A 17,448-nucleotide genomic window follows, 5' to 3' on the forward strand; every position below is an offset into this window, starting at 1 on the left:
CGCCACGGTAAGCCTACACGAAACACAGCCCTTATTTTAAATGTTTCTAAAATTCCCTATGGGAATAATGAATGGTGGAAATACGATTGGAACCATTTCCCTGTTTGACCGCTAGGTTTTATGGGTATTATGAGGGGCTCTATTCTAGACATTATTGAGCCACTATTTTTCTCAGAGGAATCTATCAAAATGGGGATATGATTTGTAAACAAAGTAGTTAAACATTAAACTGAAATGCACTTTGCATGGTACATGTTGCAACACTGATAGTGAAGGGTCAACGTCAGGGCGTTTACATGTTGCAACACTGATGTTGAAGGGTCAACGTCAGGGCGTTTACATGTTGCAACACTGATAGTGAAGGGTCAACGTCAGGGCGTTTACATGTTGCAACACTGATAGTGAAGGGTCAACGTCAGGGCGTTTACATGTTGCAACACTGATGTTGAAGGGTCAACGTCAGGGCGTTTACATGTTGCAACACTGATGTTGAAGGGACAACGTCAGGGCGTGTGGATGTGATACCCTGGTTTGGTTCCCTGGACCCTGGCACATTGCCAGAAAAAAAGGCTACTATTCACTTTCATGTATACTGAACAAAAATTTAAAACGCAACATCTTCCACGATTTTACTGAGTTCATATAAGAAAATCAGTCAATTGAAATAAATTCATTAGGCCCTAATCTATGGATTTCACATGACTGGGCAGGGGCGGAGCCATGGGTGGGTCTGGGATGGCATAGGCCCACCCACTGGGGAGCCAGGCCCAGCCAATCAGAATGAGTTTTTCCCACAAAAGGGCTGTAATTACAGACAGAAATACTCCTCAATTTCATCAACTGTCCAGGTGGCTGGTTAAAGATGATCCCGCAGGTAAAGAAGCCAGATGTGGAGGTCCTGGACTGGCGTGGTTACACGTGGTCTGCGGTTGTGAGGCCGGGTGGACGTACTGCCAAATTCTCTAAAATGACGTTGGAGGTGGATTATGGTAGAGAAATTAACATTACATTCTCTGGCAAGAGCTCTGGTGGACATTCCTGCAAAACTTGAGACATCTGTGGCATTGTGTTATGTGACAAAACTGCACATTTTAGAGTGGACTTTTATTGTCCCCAGCACAAGGTGCACCTGTGTAATGATCATGCTGTTTAATCATCTTCTTGATATGCCACACCTGTTTGGTGGATGGATTATCCTGGCAAAGGAGAAATGCTCACTAACAGGGATGTAAACACAATTGTGAAAAAAATATGAGATAAATATGTTTTTTGTGCATATGGAACATTTCTGGGATCTTTTATATCAGGTCATGAAACAGGGGATCATCACTTTACATGTTGCGTTTATATTTTTGTTCAGTATATTTTAAGTAACTTCAGGGTAGGCTTTGCAAGACACAGATCCTACATCGTACAAGCCTGAAGCTCAGACAGAGGACAATATGTAAGATTGAAAAGGGCGAGTAGAAATAGATCTAAAGACACTTTTGGTCCTCAAAACATCCTCTGGTATCAGCATCTTCCCCACACTGCCTACACCACGGGGCCGTGCCATTACCTAGCTATCTTACCATCTCCACAGAGCCATCTTTGGGGTAGAACAGCAGCTGGTAACGGCGCAGTAGAGCAGCACTGGGGTCATACCACTCTGCCAGGAAGGCAAAACGCTCCTCCTAAAGACAGGACAACAGCGGGAAGCAGAGGGATGTCATGACAGTGACCTAACACAGGTTAAGGGTGCAGGTTACAAGGGTGTAAATCAATTCAAATCAAATTTTATTTGCCACATGCGCCGAATACAACAGGTGTAGACTTTACAGTGAAATGCTTACCAATAATGTTAAGTCAAAAATAGATAAGTAAAAAATAAAAATGTGTTCGAGACCACCTAAAGCAAGACCAATTCAAGACCAAGACCGGAGCAAATGGAGTCAGAGTAAAGACCGGAGGGGGCCAAACCGAGTCGAGACCGAGACCGGAGGGGGCCAAACCGAGTCGAGACCGAGACCGGAGCAAATGGAGTCAGAGTAAAGACCGGAGGGGGCCAAACCGAGTCGAGACCGAGACCGGAGCAAATGGAGTCAGAGTAAAGACCGGAGGGGGGCCAAACCGAGTCGAGACCGAGACAAGGGGGCCAAGACAAGACCGAGACCAAATGTGAGTCCAATTCAAGACCATGATTGTACTTTTGTCAAATCACCACCATAATAAAAGTTGAAAATGTCCAGTATTTCTGAGTTCATATTTCACAACAACATTTAGAGTCTTTAGACATTCAGAATAGTGAAAAAATGCATGCTGGGGGAAAACAGAGCCACTCACCACTTACTAACCCAAACACAGTGGGGAACAATGGGCCTTCTACGCCTTCAGAGAAGGGCTAAGGATTGATAAAATAATTATTATTATAATGACAATTATATTATTATTTTCAATGATGTTCTGATTTAATCTCGTCCATTTTTGTTGGAAAGGGTTAACACTGAAGAGGAAAAAAATATCCAATCAGGGTTTTTCTTTGCTGGTCTCTGGGGAGATACATCTAGCTAGCTAGCTAAGTCAGCCATTGGCTAGGCCATCAGAAGCTAGATAAAGGCATCTGCCATTCAACTGTATTAGGGCAACATTTTGGAGTGACAGTGGAATCAACCAATCACATTTTGACTTAATGGGTGGGACTGTTTTTAAAAAAACGTATGGAAACTTCTGCCTTCTTGAAGGCCAACAGGTAATAATATAAATAATAATAATATAATATGCCATTTAGCAGACGCTTTTATCCAAAGCGACTTACAGTCATGCGTGCATACATTTTTCTTGTGTATGGGTGGTCCCGGGGATCGAACCCACTACCTTGGCGTTACAAGCGCCGTGCTCTACCAGCTGAGCTACAGGTCACTGCGCAATAGTGAGCAGTAGTTTTCCCGCGGTCTAGCTAGCTAGCTTTGGTTGTCGGCTAGTTTGCAGCGGCTGCAGCAAATGTAATCAAAGAGGATGTTTTTTAGCTTCTCCCTTTTGAAGAATAACTTTCAACAAGAAGTTAAGTTTCAAATTATCATCATCTGGTGAGTGAAACTGTGTTTTTTATTGCAGCTTGCTGTTGTTAGCCATCTCTTTTGAAAATAACTTATGTGAGTGACACATTGTTCCATTTAAAGTGGAACTGACAGCATTTTAGCAACATGAAATCTTATTCAAATCTGTTCATATTCACCCCCAGGAAGAATATGACACTTTTTAAACATTTTCTGACAAGCGACCACTTAGATATGGTCATTTTCACATTTTCATAAATTCTTAGAATGTTTGTGAATTACGTATACTAAGGCATTTGTGAAAATTCTATAGAAATATAGAGTGGGAAAGCGGCTATGCATTTGGACAATTAATAGACACTGCAGTAAATAAAACCGAATAAAAACATCTGTCTTGTCCAGGACCGGAGTCTACACAGACCGGTGCACCGTAGCCAATCAGAGCTACAGTAGGCTTTCATACAAACAAGCCATTTGCCACACGGACCTGCCATCATTCACTTTGAACTGGACTGTGTGTTTACAGGCAGTTGCAACAGCGCGACTTTAGATCATTAGAACGTATTCGTCGAAAGCCACAAAATACACCTGAATGGATTTCTGCAAATATGTAAACATCACGGGAGTCCTCTTACATTTGGGAACTTTATAGTCCTATTGATCAAACAACCATGAAAAGGTAGGCTCTCTCTCCCTCAGTTATGCACATCAACAACAAGATCAACAACTAATGCTAGCCAGAGCAAGAGGAGCTAAAATCTAATGAAGGAACATTAGATAAACTCTCTCAAACTTTTTCAGCTAGTTGGCCATCAAACTTGCCCTAATAAACGATGGAGAATTGTAGCCTCCTTGTCCGTCTGCAGCTTGCCTGCCAATGCATGCTTGTCCCAACCAAGCACCCAAGCTAACTTGGTAAAGTTGGCTAGCTTGCTAGCTAGCTACTTCCAGACACAAATGAGGGGGCTTTATTTGGCTCATCGCGCTCTAGCGACTCCTTGTGGCGGGCCGGGCACCTGCAGGCTGACTTCGGTTGTCAGTTGAACAGTGTTTCCTCCTACACATTGGTGCAGCTGGCTTCCGGGTTAACCGGGCGGGTGTTAGGAAGCGCGGTTCGGTGGGTCATGTTTCAGAGGACCTTAGCCTCTCCCGAGCCCGTTGGGGAGTTGCAGCGATGAGACAAGATCATAATCGGGGAGAAAAAGGGGGTAAAATACCCAACAAATATATAAAAAATATATATAATAACACAAACCTGTCACACACTGAAGGCCTATAGGTTTGCCACTGCGCAAACATGTCTATAATAGATATTAAGGCTGTTAAGATACTGTATTAATGTTTAAAGAGAGTTGTGTATATATTTGGCCTGGCGAAGCGGTTTTATGCGCTTACTGAATGGAAGCTGATAATTATGAGTTTTTTTACTCTGCAGGTCTCGGGAAGAAATTACGAGTCCTCACTGCCCGAGACCGAGTACAAATGTATTCGACACTGAGACAAGACACTGAGGGGTACACTACAGAACACTAACTGAATTGACCTTATAGCTCATTAATCCATTAGGCCTCCATTTATATTTCTTCAGGCTATCATGACCATGTTAAATTATTCAAGATGGTCCACTTTAAAGTCTGAAGTACACTAAATGCTTAGCCATCATTGACTCCACACTGCCCTTCGTTAGTCTCGCCTTTGACTTGAGGACAAACAGAGCTGGGGAGGCTATTTTTACCCTGCCATCATCAGCATAGCGGCGACAGAGCTGACAATAAAAGCTCTCTATACAAACACACAGTCTAGAGGCCATACTGTCTGTCATTAAACCTTCCAAAGTAGATTATTCCAGAAACTTTAATTATATTATTTAGGCACAGATAAGCAAATAACCATGATCAAGTGACTCTGCTAGAATACAAAGAAGTCACCGAGGTACCAACGTAATATCAACCCCTGCATTCGGAAGCTGCTGAGGTATGGCATTTAACAAGGTTGAAAATGAAGTTTTTAGGTGATATTTGATCTATTTCATGCTGGAAATTGTGGACAGCTTGTAGACATTAGGTAGATCAAGTATCAGACAGTACAAAGAGGGGTAGAGTTGACCCAAGGACAACCAGCTATCTATATTGGGATTGATTTGCCAGAGGAAAAAACAGCTATTTATCCTTGGGATTGATTTGACCGAGGGACAACCAGCTATCTATCCTTGGGATTGATTTGACCGAGGGACAACCAGCTATCTATCCTTGGGATTGATTTGACCGAGGAACAACCTGCTATCTATCCTTGGGATTGATTTAACCGAGGAACAACCAGCTATCTATCCTTGGAGCTGATTTGACCGAGGAACAAGAAGCTATGTATCCATGGAATTGATTTGACTGAGGAACAACCTGCTATCTATCCTTGGGATTGATTTGACAGAGGAAGACAAATTATAGGTAAAAGTGCTAAACATTGGCATACAATTAAAATGAGTCAGCTAACTCCTCCTGATTGGGTAAATGAGTCAGCTAACTCCTCCTGATTGGTTAAATGAGTCAGCTAACTCCTCCTGATTGGGTAAATGAGTCAGCTAACTCCTCCTGATTGGTTAAATGAGTCAGCTAACTCCTCCTGATTGGTTAAATGAGTCAGCTAACTCCTCCTGATTGGTTAAATGAGTCAGCTAACTCCTCCTGATTGGGTAAATGAGTCAGCTAACTCCTCCCAATTGGTTAAATGAGTCAGCTAACTCCTCCCAATTGGTTAAATGAGTCAGCTAACTCCTCCTGATTGGGTTAATGAGTCAGCTAACTCCTCCTGATTGGTTAAATGAGTCAGCTAACTCCTCCTGATTGGTTAAATGAGTCAGCTAACTCCTCCTGATTGGGTAAATGAGTCAGCTAACTCCTCCTGATTGGGTAAATGAGTCAGCTAACTCCTCCTGATTGGGTAAATGAGTCAGCTAACTCCTCCTGATTGGGTAAATGAGTCAGCTAACTCCTCCTGATTGGGTAAATGAGTCAGCTAACTCCTCCTGATTGGGTATATGAGTCAGCCTCCTGCTCCGTGGCTTGACGACTCATTGCGAGCTCACAGAAGAGGACTCCGGGCAGCCGAGCAGAAATGGAGGAAAACTAGACTCCCTGCGGACCCGTCATCTTTTCACTCCCTCCTCTCTACATTCTCTTCCTCTGTTTCCGCTGCGAAAGCCACTTTCTACCACTCTAAATTTCAAGCCTCTGCCTCTAACCCTAGGAAGCTCTTTGCCACCTTCTCCTCCCTGCTGAATCCTCCTCCTCCCCCTCCCTCTCTGTGGATGACTTCGTCAACCATTTTGAAAAGAAGGTTGACGACATCCGATCCTCATTTATTAAGTCAAATGACACTGCTGGTCCTGCTCACACTGCCCTACCCTATGCTTTGACTTCTTTCTCCCCTCTCTCTCCAGATGAAATTTGGCGACTTGTGACGGCCGGCCGCCCAACAACCTGCCCGCTTGACCCTATCCCCTCCTCTCTTCTCCAGACCATTTCCGGAGACCTTCTCCCTTACCTCACCTCGCTCATCAACTCATCCTTGACCGCTGGCCATGTCCCTTCCGTCTTCAAGAGAGCGAGAGTTGCACCCCTCCTCAAAAAACCTACACTCGATCCCTCCGATGTCAACAACTACAGACCAGTATCCCTTCTTTCTTTTTTCTCCAAAACTCTTGAGCTTGCCGTCTCTAGCCAACTCTCCTGCTATCTCTCTCAGAATGACCTTCTTGATCCAAACCAGTCAAGTTTCAAGACTGGTCATTCAACTGAGACTGCTCTTCTCTGTGTCACGGAGGCTCTCTGCACTGCTAAAGCTAACTCTCTCTCCTCTGCTCTTATCCTTCTAGACCTATCCGCTGCCTTTGATACTGTGAACCATCAGATCCTCCTCTCCACCCTCTCCGAGTTGGGCATCTCCGGCGCTGCTCACTCTTGGATTGCGTCCTACCTGACAGGTCGCTCCTACCAGGTGGCGTGGCGAGAATCTGTCTCCGCACCACGTGCTCTCACCACTGGTGTCCCCCAGGGCTCAGTTCTAGGCCCTCTCCTATTCTCTCTATACACCAAGTCACTTGGCTCTGTCATATCCTCACATGGTCTCTCCTATCATTGCTACGCAGACGACACACAATACATTTTCTCCTTTCCCCCTTCTGATAACCAGGTGGCGAATTGCATCTCTGCATGTCTGGCAGACATATTAGTGTGGATGTCGGATCACCACCTCAAGCTGAACCTCAGCAAGACGGAGCTGCTCTTCCTCCCGGGGAAGGACTGCCCGCTCCATGATCTCGCCATCACGGTTGACAACTCCATTGTGTCCTCCTCCCAGAGTGCAAAGAACCTTGGCGTGACCCTGGACAACACCCTGTCATTCTCCGCTAACATCAAAGCGGTGACCCGATCCTGCAGGTTCATGCTCTACAACATTCGCAGAGTACGACCCTACCTTACACAGAAAGCGGCACAGGTCCTAATCCAGGCACTTGTCATCTCCCGTCTGGATTACTGCAACTCGCTGTTGGCTGGGCTCCCTGCCTGTGCCATTAAACCCCTACAACAAATCCAGAATGCCGCAGCCCGTCTGGTGTTCAACCTTCCCATGTTCTCTCACGTCACCCCGCTCCTCCGCACACTCCACTGGCTTCCAGTTGAGGCTCGCATCTACTACAAGACCATGGTGCTTGCCTACGGAGCTGTGAGGGGAACGGCACCTCCATACCTTCAGGTTCTGATCAGACCCTACACCCAAACGAGGGCACTACGTTCATTCACCTCTGGCCTGCTAGCTCCCCTACCTCTACGGAAGCACAGTTCCCGCTCAGCCCAGTCAAAGCTATTCGCTGCTCTGGCACCCCAATGGTGGAACAAGCTCCCCCACGACGCCAGGACAGCGGAGTCACTGACCACCTTCCGGAGACACTTGAAACCCTACCTCTTTAAGGAATACCTGGAATAGTATAAAGTAATCCTTCTTCCCCCACCCCCCCCAAAAAAGTTGAATGCACCAATTTGTATGTCGCTCTGGATAAGAGCGTCTGCTAAATGATGTAAATGTAAATGTAAGCTAACTCCTCCTGATTGGTTAAATGAGTCAGCTAACTCCTCCTGATTGAGTAAATGAGTCAGCTAACTCCTCCTGATTGGTTAAATGAGTCAGCTAACTCCTCCTGATTGAGTAAATGAGTCAGCTAACTCCTCCTGATTGGTTAAATGAGTCAGCTAACTCCTCCTGATTGAGTAAATGAGTCAGCTAACTCCTCCTGATTGAGTAAATGAGTCAGCTAGCTTTTTCTTATTAGGTAAATGAGTCAGCTAGCTTCTTCTGATTGAGTAAATGAGTCAGCTAACTCCTCCTGATTGAGTAAATGAGTCAGCTAACTCCTCCTGATTGAGTAAATGAGTCAGCTAACTCCTCCTGATTGAGTAAATGAGTCAGCTAACTCCTCCTGATTGAGTAAATGAGTCAGCTAACTCCTCCTGATTGAGTAAATGAGTCAGCTAACTCCTCCTGATTGAGTAAATGAGTCAGCTAACTCCTCCTGATTGAGTAAATGAGTCAGCTAACGCCTCCTGATTGGGTAAATGAGTCAGCTAACTCCTCCTGATTGAGTAAATGAGTCAGCTAACTCCTCCTGATTGGTTAAATGAGTCAGCTAACTCCTCCTGATTGAGTAAATGAGTCAGCTAACTCCTCCTGATTGAGTAAATGAGTCAGCTAACTCCTCCTGATTGAGTAAATGAGTCAGCTAACGCCTCCTGATTGGGTAAATGAGTCAGCTAACTCCTCCTGATTGAGTAAATGAGTCAGCTAACTCCTCCTGATTGGTTAAATGAGTCAGCTAACTCCTCCTGATTGAGTAAATGAGTCAGCTAACTCCTCCTGATTGAGTAAATGAGTCAGCTAACTCCTCCTGATTGGTTAAATGAGTCAGCTAACTCCTCCTGATTGAGTAAATGAGTCAGCTAACTCCTCCTGATTGGTTAAATGAGTCAGCTAACGCCTCCTGATTGGGTAAATGAGTCAGCTAACTCCTCCTGATTGAGTAAATGAGTCAGCTAACTCCTCCTGATTGGGTAAATGAGTCAGCTAACTCCTCCTGATTGGGTAAATGAGTCAGCTAACTCCTCCTGATTGAGTAAATGAGTCAGCTAACTCCTCCTGATTGAGTAAATGAGTCAGCTAACTCCTCCTGATTGGGTAAATGTGTCAGCTAACTTCTTCTGATTAGGTAAATGAGTCAGCTAACTCCTCCTGATTGGGTAAGAGTGCCTTCTACATTAAAACACATAGCCAAACACTGTATCGGCTAAGTAGTGAATCATCACTGACTCATAACTAGAGCTGTTGTCAATGTGTATTGATTTAACACTGGGTCAATCACTAACACCAATTTTACAGAGTTGATGATTTTGCACTAGGCCAGAGTGTGCCCTCTACAAATTGAATCAATCACTGGCTGTGTCTGAAATTTCACCCTGCACCATATATAGTGCACTACTGTTGACCAGAACTCTATAGGCCCTGGTCAAAAGCAGTGCACTATATAGTGAATAGGGTACCATTTAAGACACTGCCATTGCCTCTAAAGCCCCATGTCGTTGCATACTTGGGGCATGCGGATGTCACTGACGCTCGTTTAATGTGAGCGGGCCAGAGATGCAATCTGAGGGCTACTGATCCTGTTTTGAGCAGTCCCAGACATCCCAATATGTTCAAACGTTTGATTTGTAGACTCTCGAGCCGGAGCCATGACTTTAACCAAAGTGTCAAATCGTTACAGCTCTGAATTTCACAAGCAGAATTTCACAAGCAGAATTTCACAAGCAATGTTATTCAATTCAAAATGTTGGCTAGATATTTCAACTCTATATGGCAAGCGTCAATGTCTGACTGAAAACTTTTTATGAGGCTGCTTTTTGCCACAGCTCATTGTAGCTACGTTAACAATCTAATCACGTCATTGTTTTGGCGAGACGGCGTGGTGGTACGGAGAATCCTCACGACCAAGTTGAGGTCCTCTGTAGCTCAGCTGGTAGAGCACGGCGCTTGTAACGCCAGGGTAGTGGGTTCGATCCCCGGGACCACCCATACGTAAAAATGTATGCGCACATGACTGTAAGTCGCTTTGGATAAAAGCGTCTGCTAAATGGCATATTATTATTATTATTATTATTAAGAATCTTGTAGTGTGTGACCCCGTCCGTCCGTCCGTCTCTGCCACATAATTTAGTATACGCACCACTACGTTGGCAAGACAAAAAACTACAGGAAAGTTGAATGTGAGAGGCTGAACAATGTTAGGATTTTGAAAGTAGTGTAGTGTACACCCAGCCTAAACTAACACCTGTGCTAGCCAGGCCAAGTTCTGATAACTAGATCCATGTGGGTCTCCAGCCACACAGAGCAGAGCAGGGCTTTCGTTTCAGCCAGCTCTGGGAAGAGAACGATCTGCCATAGTTTCTCAGACACCTGCTGTCCAACATTGCTATCATTGGAAACATACCCTGCTGCTGCCTGCACTAAACTAAGGCAGATCAATATTCCTCACGAAATGAATCACGTACAGTGAACGATAGACTAGGTAAGAAGAGATTGTTACACAGTCAATACAGAATGCAGCTTATACCGTGGTTGTGGAGCTAAAGGGCTTAAACCTGCTTAGAAAATGGTACTGGTCCATATTCCCAAAGAGCCTCAGAGCGCTGATCTGAGTATCTAGTCCCCCTGTCTTATTCATTATGATCCAAAAAAGGCAAAACTGACCCTGGATCAGCACTCATACTAACATTACAATACATTCATAACAGATTTCACAGCACACTAAGTGTGTGCCCTCAGGCCCCTACTCCACTACAACACAAAATCCATGTGTAAGTGTGTGTATAGTGCGTATGTTATCGTGTGTGTGTATGCATGTGTCTGTGTCTGTGTTTGTGTTGCTTCACAGTCCCTGCTGTTCCATAAGGTGTATTTGTATCTGTTTTTTAAATCTGATTCTACTGCTTGCATCAGTTACTTGATGTGGAATAGAGTTCCATGTAGTCATGGCTCTATGTAGTACTGTGCGCCTCCCATAGTCTGTTCTGGACTTGGGGACTGTGAAGAGACCTCTGGTGGCATGTCTTGTGGGGTATGCATGGGTGTCCGAGCTGTGTGCCAGTAGTTCAAACAGACAGCTCGGTGATTTCAACATGTCAATACCTCTCACAAACACAAGCAGTGATGAAGTCAATCTCTCCTCCACTTTGAGCCAGGAGAGATTGACATGCATATTATTAATGTTTGCTCTCTGTGTACATCCAAAGGCCAGCCTTGCTGCCCTGTTTTGAGCCAATTGCAATTTTCCTAAGTCTCTCTTTGTGGCACCTGACCACACGACTGAACAGTAGTCCAGGTGCGACAAAACTAGAGCCTGTAGGACCTGCCTTGTTGATTGTGCTGTTAAGAAGGCAGAGCAGCGCTTTATTATGGACAGACTTCTCCCCATCTTAGCTACTGTTGTATCAACATGTTTTGACCATGACAGTTTACAATCCAGGGTTACTCCAAGCAGTTTAGTCACCTCAACTTGGTCAATCTCCACATTATTTATTACAAGATTTAATTGAGGTTTGGAGTTTAGTGAATGATTTGTTCCAAATACAATGTTTTTAGTTTTAGAAATATTTAAGACTAACTTATTCCTTGCCACCCACTCTGAAACTAACTGCAACTCTTTGTTAAGTGCTGCAGTCATTTCAGTCGCTGTAGTAGCTGACGTGTATAGTGTTGAGTCATCCGCATACATAGACACTCTGGCTTTACTCAAAGCCAGTGGCATGTCGTTAGTAAAGATTGAAAAAAGTAATGGGCCTAGACAGCTGCCCTGTGGAATTCATTTACATCATTTAGCAGACGCTCTTATCCAGAGCAACTTACAAATTGGTGCATTCAACTTATGATAGCCAGTGGGACAACCACTTTTTTTTTATTTTGTTGGAGAGGCTTCCATTAAAGAACACCCTCTGTGTTCTGTTAGACAGGTAACTCTTTATCCACATTATAGCAGGTGGAGTAAAGCAATAACACATACGTTTTTCCAGCAGCAGACTATGATCGATAATGTCAAAAGCCGCACTGAAGTCTAACAAAACAGCCCCCACAATCTATTTATCATCAATTTCTCTCAGCCAATCATCAGTCATTTGTGTAAGCGCTGTGCTTGTTGAATGTCCTTCTCTATAAGCATGCTGAAAGTTTGTTGTCTGATTTGTTGTCTGAATTTGTTGTCTGAATGAGCCATCTGATTCAATGAATGATGGAGCTGAGTTTGCCATTTTGTTTACTATAAAATAGCATTGTATCTGGTCAAACACCATTTTTTCCAACAGTTTACTAAGGGTTGGTAACAGGCTGATTGGTCGGCTATTTGAGCCAGTAAAGGGTGCTTAGTTAGCGGAAAGACTTTTGCTTCCCTCCAGGCCTGAGGGCACACACTTTCTATTAGGCTTAAATTGAAAATAAGGCAAATAGGAGTGGCAATATCGTCCGCTATTATCCTCAGTAATTTTCCATCCAAGTTGTCAGACCCCGGTGGCTTGTCATTGTTGATAGACAACAATAATTTTTTCACCTCTTCCACACTCACTTTACGGAATTCAAAATTAAAACGTTTGTCTTTCATAATTTGGTCAGATATACTTGGATGTGTAGTGTCAGCGGTTGTTGCTGGCATGTCATGCCTAAGTTTGCTAATCTTGCCAATGAAAAAATAATTAAAGTAGTTGGCAATATCAGTTGGTTTTGTGATGAATGAGCCATCTGATTCAATGAATGATGGAGCTGAGTTTGCCTTTTTTCCCAAAATGTCATTTAAGGTGCTCCAATCATTCTTTATGTAATTTATCTTTGTTTCATTGTGTAGTTTCTTCTTCTTTTTATTCAGTTTAATCACATTATTTCTCAATTTGCAGTACGTTTGCCAATCGGTTGTGCAGCCAGACTTATTTGCCATTCCTTTTGCCTCATCCCTCTCAAACATACCATTTTTCAATTCCTCATCAATCCACAGGGATTTAACCGTTTTTACAGTCATTTTCTTAATGGGTGCATGCTTATTAGTAACTGGAATAAGACATTTCATAAATGTGTCAAGTGCAGTGTCTGTTTGCTCCTCATTACACACTACGGACCAACATATATTATTTACATCAACAACATAGGAATCACTACAAAACGTATTGTATGACCTCTTATAAACAACTTTAGTTTTCCTAGATATGGCTACTATATTGTGATCACTACATCCAATGGATTTGGATACTGCTTTCAAACAAATCTCTGCAGCATTAGTAAAGGTATGATCAATACATGTTGATGATTTAATTCCTGTGCTGTTTGTAACTACCCTGGTAGGTTGATTGATAACCTTAACCAGGTTGCAGGCACTGGTTACAGTTTGAAGCTTTCTCTTGAGTGGGCAGCCTGATGAAAGCCAGTCAATATTTACAGTGCCTTGCAAAAGTATTCATCCCCCTTGGCGTTTTTCCTATTTTGTTGCATTACAACCTGTAATTTAAATGGATTTTATTTGCATTTCATGTAATGGACATACACAAAATAGTCCAAATTGGTGAAGTGGAATGAAAAAAATTATTAACGGAAAAGTGGTGCGTGCATATGTATTCACCCCCTTTGCTATGAAGTCCCTAAATAAGATCTGGTGCAACCAATTACCTTCAGAAGTCACATAATTAGTTAAATAAAATCCACCTGTGTGCAATCTAAGTGTCACATGATCTGTCACATCATCTCAGTATATATACACCTGTTCTGAAAGGCCCCAGAGTCTGCAACACCACTAAGCAAGGGGCACCACCAAGCAAGCAGCACCATGAAGACCAAGGAGCTCTCAAAACAGGTCAGGGACAAAGTTGTGGAGAAGTACAGATCAGGGTTGGGTTTATAAAAAAATATCAGAAACTTTGAACATCCCACGGAGCACCATTAAATCTATTATTAAAAAATGGAACGAATATGGTACCACAACAAACCTGCCAAGAGAGGGCCACCCACCAAAACTCACAGACCAGGCAAGGAGGGCATTAATCAGAGAGGCAACAAAGAGACCAAAGATAACCCTGAAGGAGCTGCAAAGCTCCACAGCGGAGATTGGAGTATATGTCCATAGGACCACTTTAAGCCGTACACTCCACAGAGCTGGGCTTTATGGAAGAGTGGCCAGAAAAAAGCCATTGTTTAAAGAAAAAAATAAGCAACAACACATTTGGTGTTCGCCAAAAGGCATGTGGGAGACTCCCCAAACATATGGAAGAAGGTACTCTGGTCAGATGAGCATAAAATTTAGCTTTCTGGCCATCAAGGAAAACGCTATGTCTGGTGCAAACCCAACACCTCTCATCACCCTGAGAACACCATCCCCACAGTGAAGCATGGTGGTGGCAGCATCATGCTGTGGGGATGTTTTCATCGGCAGGGACTGGGAAACTGGTCAGAATTGAAGGAATGATGGATGGCGCTAAATACAGGGAAATTCTTGAGGGAAACCTGTTTCAGTCTTCCAGAGATTTGAGACTGGGACGGAGGTTCACCTTCCAGCAGGACAATGACCCTAAGCATACTGCTAAAGTAACACTTGAGTGGTTTAAGGGGAAATATTTAAATGTATTGGAATGGCTTAGTCAACGCCCAGACCTCAATCCAATTGAGAATCTGTGGTATGACTTAAAGATTACTGTACACCAGCGGAACCCATCCAACTTGAAGGAGCTGGAGCAGTTTTGCCTTGAAGAATGGGCAAAAATCCCAGTGGCTAGATGTGCCAAGCTTATACATTTACATTTTAGTCAATTAGCAGACGCTCTTATCCAGAGCAACTAACAGTTAGTGAGTGCATACATTTTCATACTGGCCCCCCGTGGGAAACGAACCCACAACCCTGGCATTGCAAGCGCCATGCTCTACCAAATGAGCTATAGAGACATACCCCAAGAGACTTGCAGCTGTAATTGCTGCAAAAAGTGGCTCTACAAAGTATTGACTTTGGGGGGGTGAATAGTTATGCACGCTCAAGTTCTGTTTTGTTGTCTTATTTCTTGTTTGTTTCACAATCAAAAATATCTTCAAAGTGGTAGGCATGTTGTATAAATCAAATGATACAAACCCCCCAAAAATCAATTTTAATTCCAGGTTGTAAGGCAACAAAATAGGAAAAATGCCAAGGGGGGTGAATACTTTCGCAAGCCACTGTAAATCACACAGAAAGTATACCTCTCCATTGATATCACATACATTATCAAGCATGTCACACGTGTTATCCAGATACTGACTGTTAGCACTTGGTGGTCTATATCAGCTTCCCACCAGAATGGGCTTTAGGTGAGGCAGATGAACCTGTAGCCATATTACTTCAACAGTATTTAACATGAGATCCTCTCTAAGCTTTACAGGACTGTGGTTCTGAATATAAACAGCAACACCTCCCCCATTGGCATTTCTATATTTCTGTAAATGTTATAACCTTGTATTGCTACCACTGTATCATCAAATGTATTATCTAAGTGAGTTGCAGAGATAGTCAGAATATGAATGTCATCTGTTACTAGCAAATTATTGATTTCATGAACCTGGTTTCTTAAGCTACATATGTTAACTTGGACTATTTTGAGCACTTTTCTTCTGGGATGCTTACTTGTTTTTATTGCTTTACTGGGAAGCTTAGCGGCAGTAGATGTGCTCATGTTCTTTATGTTAGTGCAGGGTGAGCTGCACACAGTGGACTTCTTGCTAGGGTGCACCGCCTCAGTGCTAACAGTATAAATTAGGTTTCTTATATTGTGTCTACCGACGGCCCTGGTGTAATGTACATTTTCTGAAACGTTTCGACAACTATGCGTCACAATTGTAGGGATTAGCTGAGCTGGGCTTGGGTCATTGTTAAGTCATTGTCTCAACGCAGCCTTATAATAATAATAATAATAATAATAATAATAATATGCCATTTAGCAGACACTTTTATCCAAAGCGACTTACAGTCATGGGTGCATACATTTTGTTTTTGTGTATGGGTGGTCCCGGGGATCGAACCCACTACTCTGGCTTTACAAGCGCCATGCTCTACCAGCTGAGCTACAGAGGACCACTGTGAAAGGATCCAGGAACCCAAATGATTTGGGTGGATCCCATCCTCCTTATAAAATGTGTTGTGTTTCCAAAAGGTATCGAAATTGTCAACATAAATTACACCCATTGAGCTGCAGCTTATTTATTGTGCCGAATTTGCCCATGTACCTCTAAGCTAGTCTACAATGCACATCACATACAGTCAGTGCATTATCACACTCATAGTTGGTCAACTGATTGCTTGGCAGGCAAGCCAAATTCTGGTTAGTTAACTGTCATACTTACTGTGCTGGTCTCCTAGTTGGACATGTCATGGACGGATGAGACAAGCGCATGGCCAATGATATGAAAAACAAAACGATATACATGTAAGTGTTGGGGAAAACTCTGTCACCATCCTCTCCCCACAAATGCCTTCATAGCAGCTATAAATGATGAATAGCAGCTATAAATGATGAATAACACGGTGGGACGTTAGATAGAGATATAGGCCAAACATGCTTCTGCTCTGACAGATTTTCTGTCCATCACACAACCTGGACAGTGCATTGTGGGGAAATTACGCCATCTGCCGGTAGACAATACGGGAACTAATTTACCACAATGGCCTGGGGAGCCTAATGTTAGCAAGCAAAAATGTATTCTTTGTGTAAAGTATTTCAACTGACTAAGTAACTTCGCATGGTTGTATGATGTTAGAATTACAACCATATCTTGTTTCTGCCTGCATCTTCAACAACTGCATGAGTGACTGTCTAGCTAACTACGTTGGTTAGCTAGCTAACGCATTCATATATATATATACACACACAGTCATTGCGCTAACGATAGCTAGCTTTGCTAGCCAAAGTTCGCTAACGACGGTTCACTGCTACCTAAATGTCATCGTATCGTATGCCATTTCAAAAAGTTATAGCATGTCTTTTAATGCTTTGGTAGCACCTACATTTATGACACCACGAGGGAAGCTTGGGATGCTTTATCTTACCATTATTTTAGCTAGAGATCCCCGATGATGACAGTTCGTGTGGCTATAGTAGCAGTTCGTTTGGTTAGCAGTTAGCTAGTTAGCTTCGTTTTTACAACCTATCACCATAGCAACATGCGCACAAACGTTTAGCACAGGCAAAAGTGATTTTACAACAACAAATAAATAACTTGCACGCTGTACATAAATATAGCAGGCGAATTTCCACAGAATTAGCAACGAATGCAAAAAAATAATAATGTTGTTTCCGGAAGTACAACTATGACCCTATTGCGC

The 17,448-nt window shown here is 43.2% G+C and overlaps 1 protein-coding gene across 3 annotated transcripts in view; it reads right to left on the minus strand.

Moving 5' to 3' along the window:
- The window catches only part of nme7 (NME/NM23 family member 7), a 133,811-nt gene extending 116,370 nt beyond the window's left edge, over positions 1–17,441 (minus strand). The window contains exons 1-3 of one of the 3 annotated variants that reach the window (XM_084172010.1): positions 17,173–17,426; positions 16,458–16,481; positions 1,572–1,673 (exon numbers count right to left, since the gene is read on the minus strand). In XM_084172010.1, coding sequence (XP_084028136.1) covers positions 1,572–1,673; positions 16,458–16,481; positions 17,173–17,175 — 129 coding nt within the window. In that variant the 5' untranslated portion in view covers positions 17,176–17,426. Of the gene's footprint in view, positions 1–1,571; positions 1,674–16,457; positions 16,482–17,162 lie in introns of all 3 variants that reach the window. The other 2 variants (XM_084172012.1, XM_084172011.1) reach the window with 2 other exon arrangements.
- Between the last annotated feature and the right edge of the window lie 7 nt (positions 17,442–17,448).

Source organism: Coregonus lavaretus (genome assembly GCF_964263955.1).
Source record: "Coregonus lavaretus genome assembly, chromosome: 11".
Lineage (NCBI taxonomy): Eukaryota > Metazoa > Chordata > Actinopteri > Salmoniformes > Salmonidae > Coregonus > Coregonus lavaretus.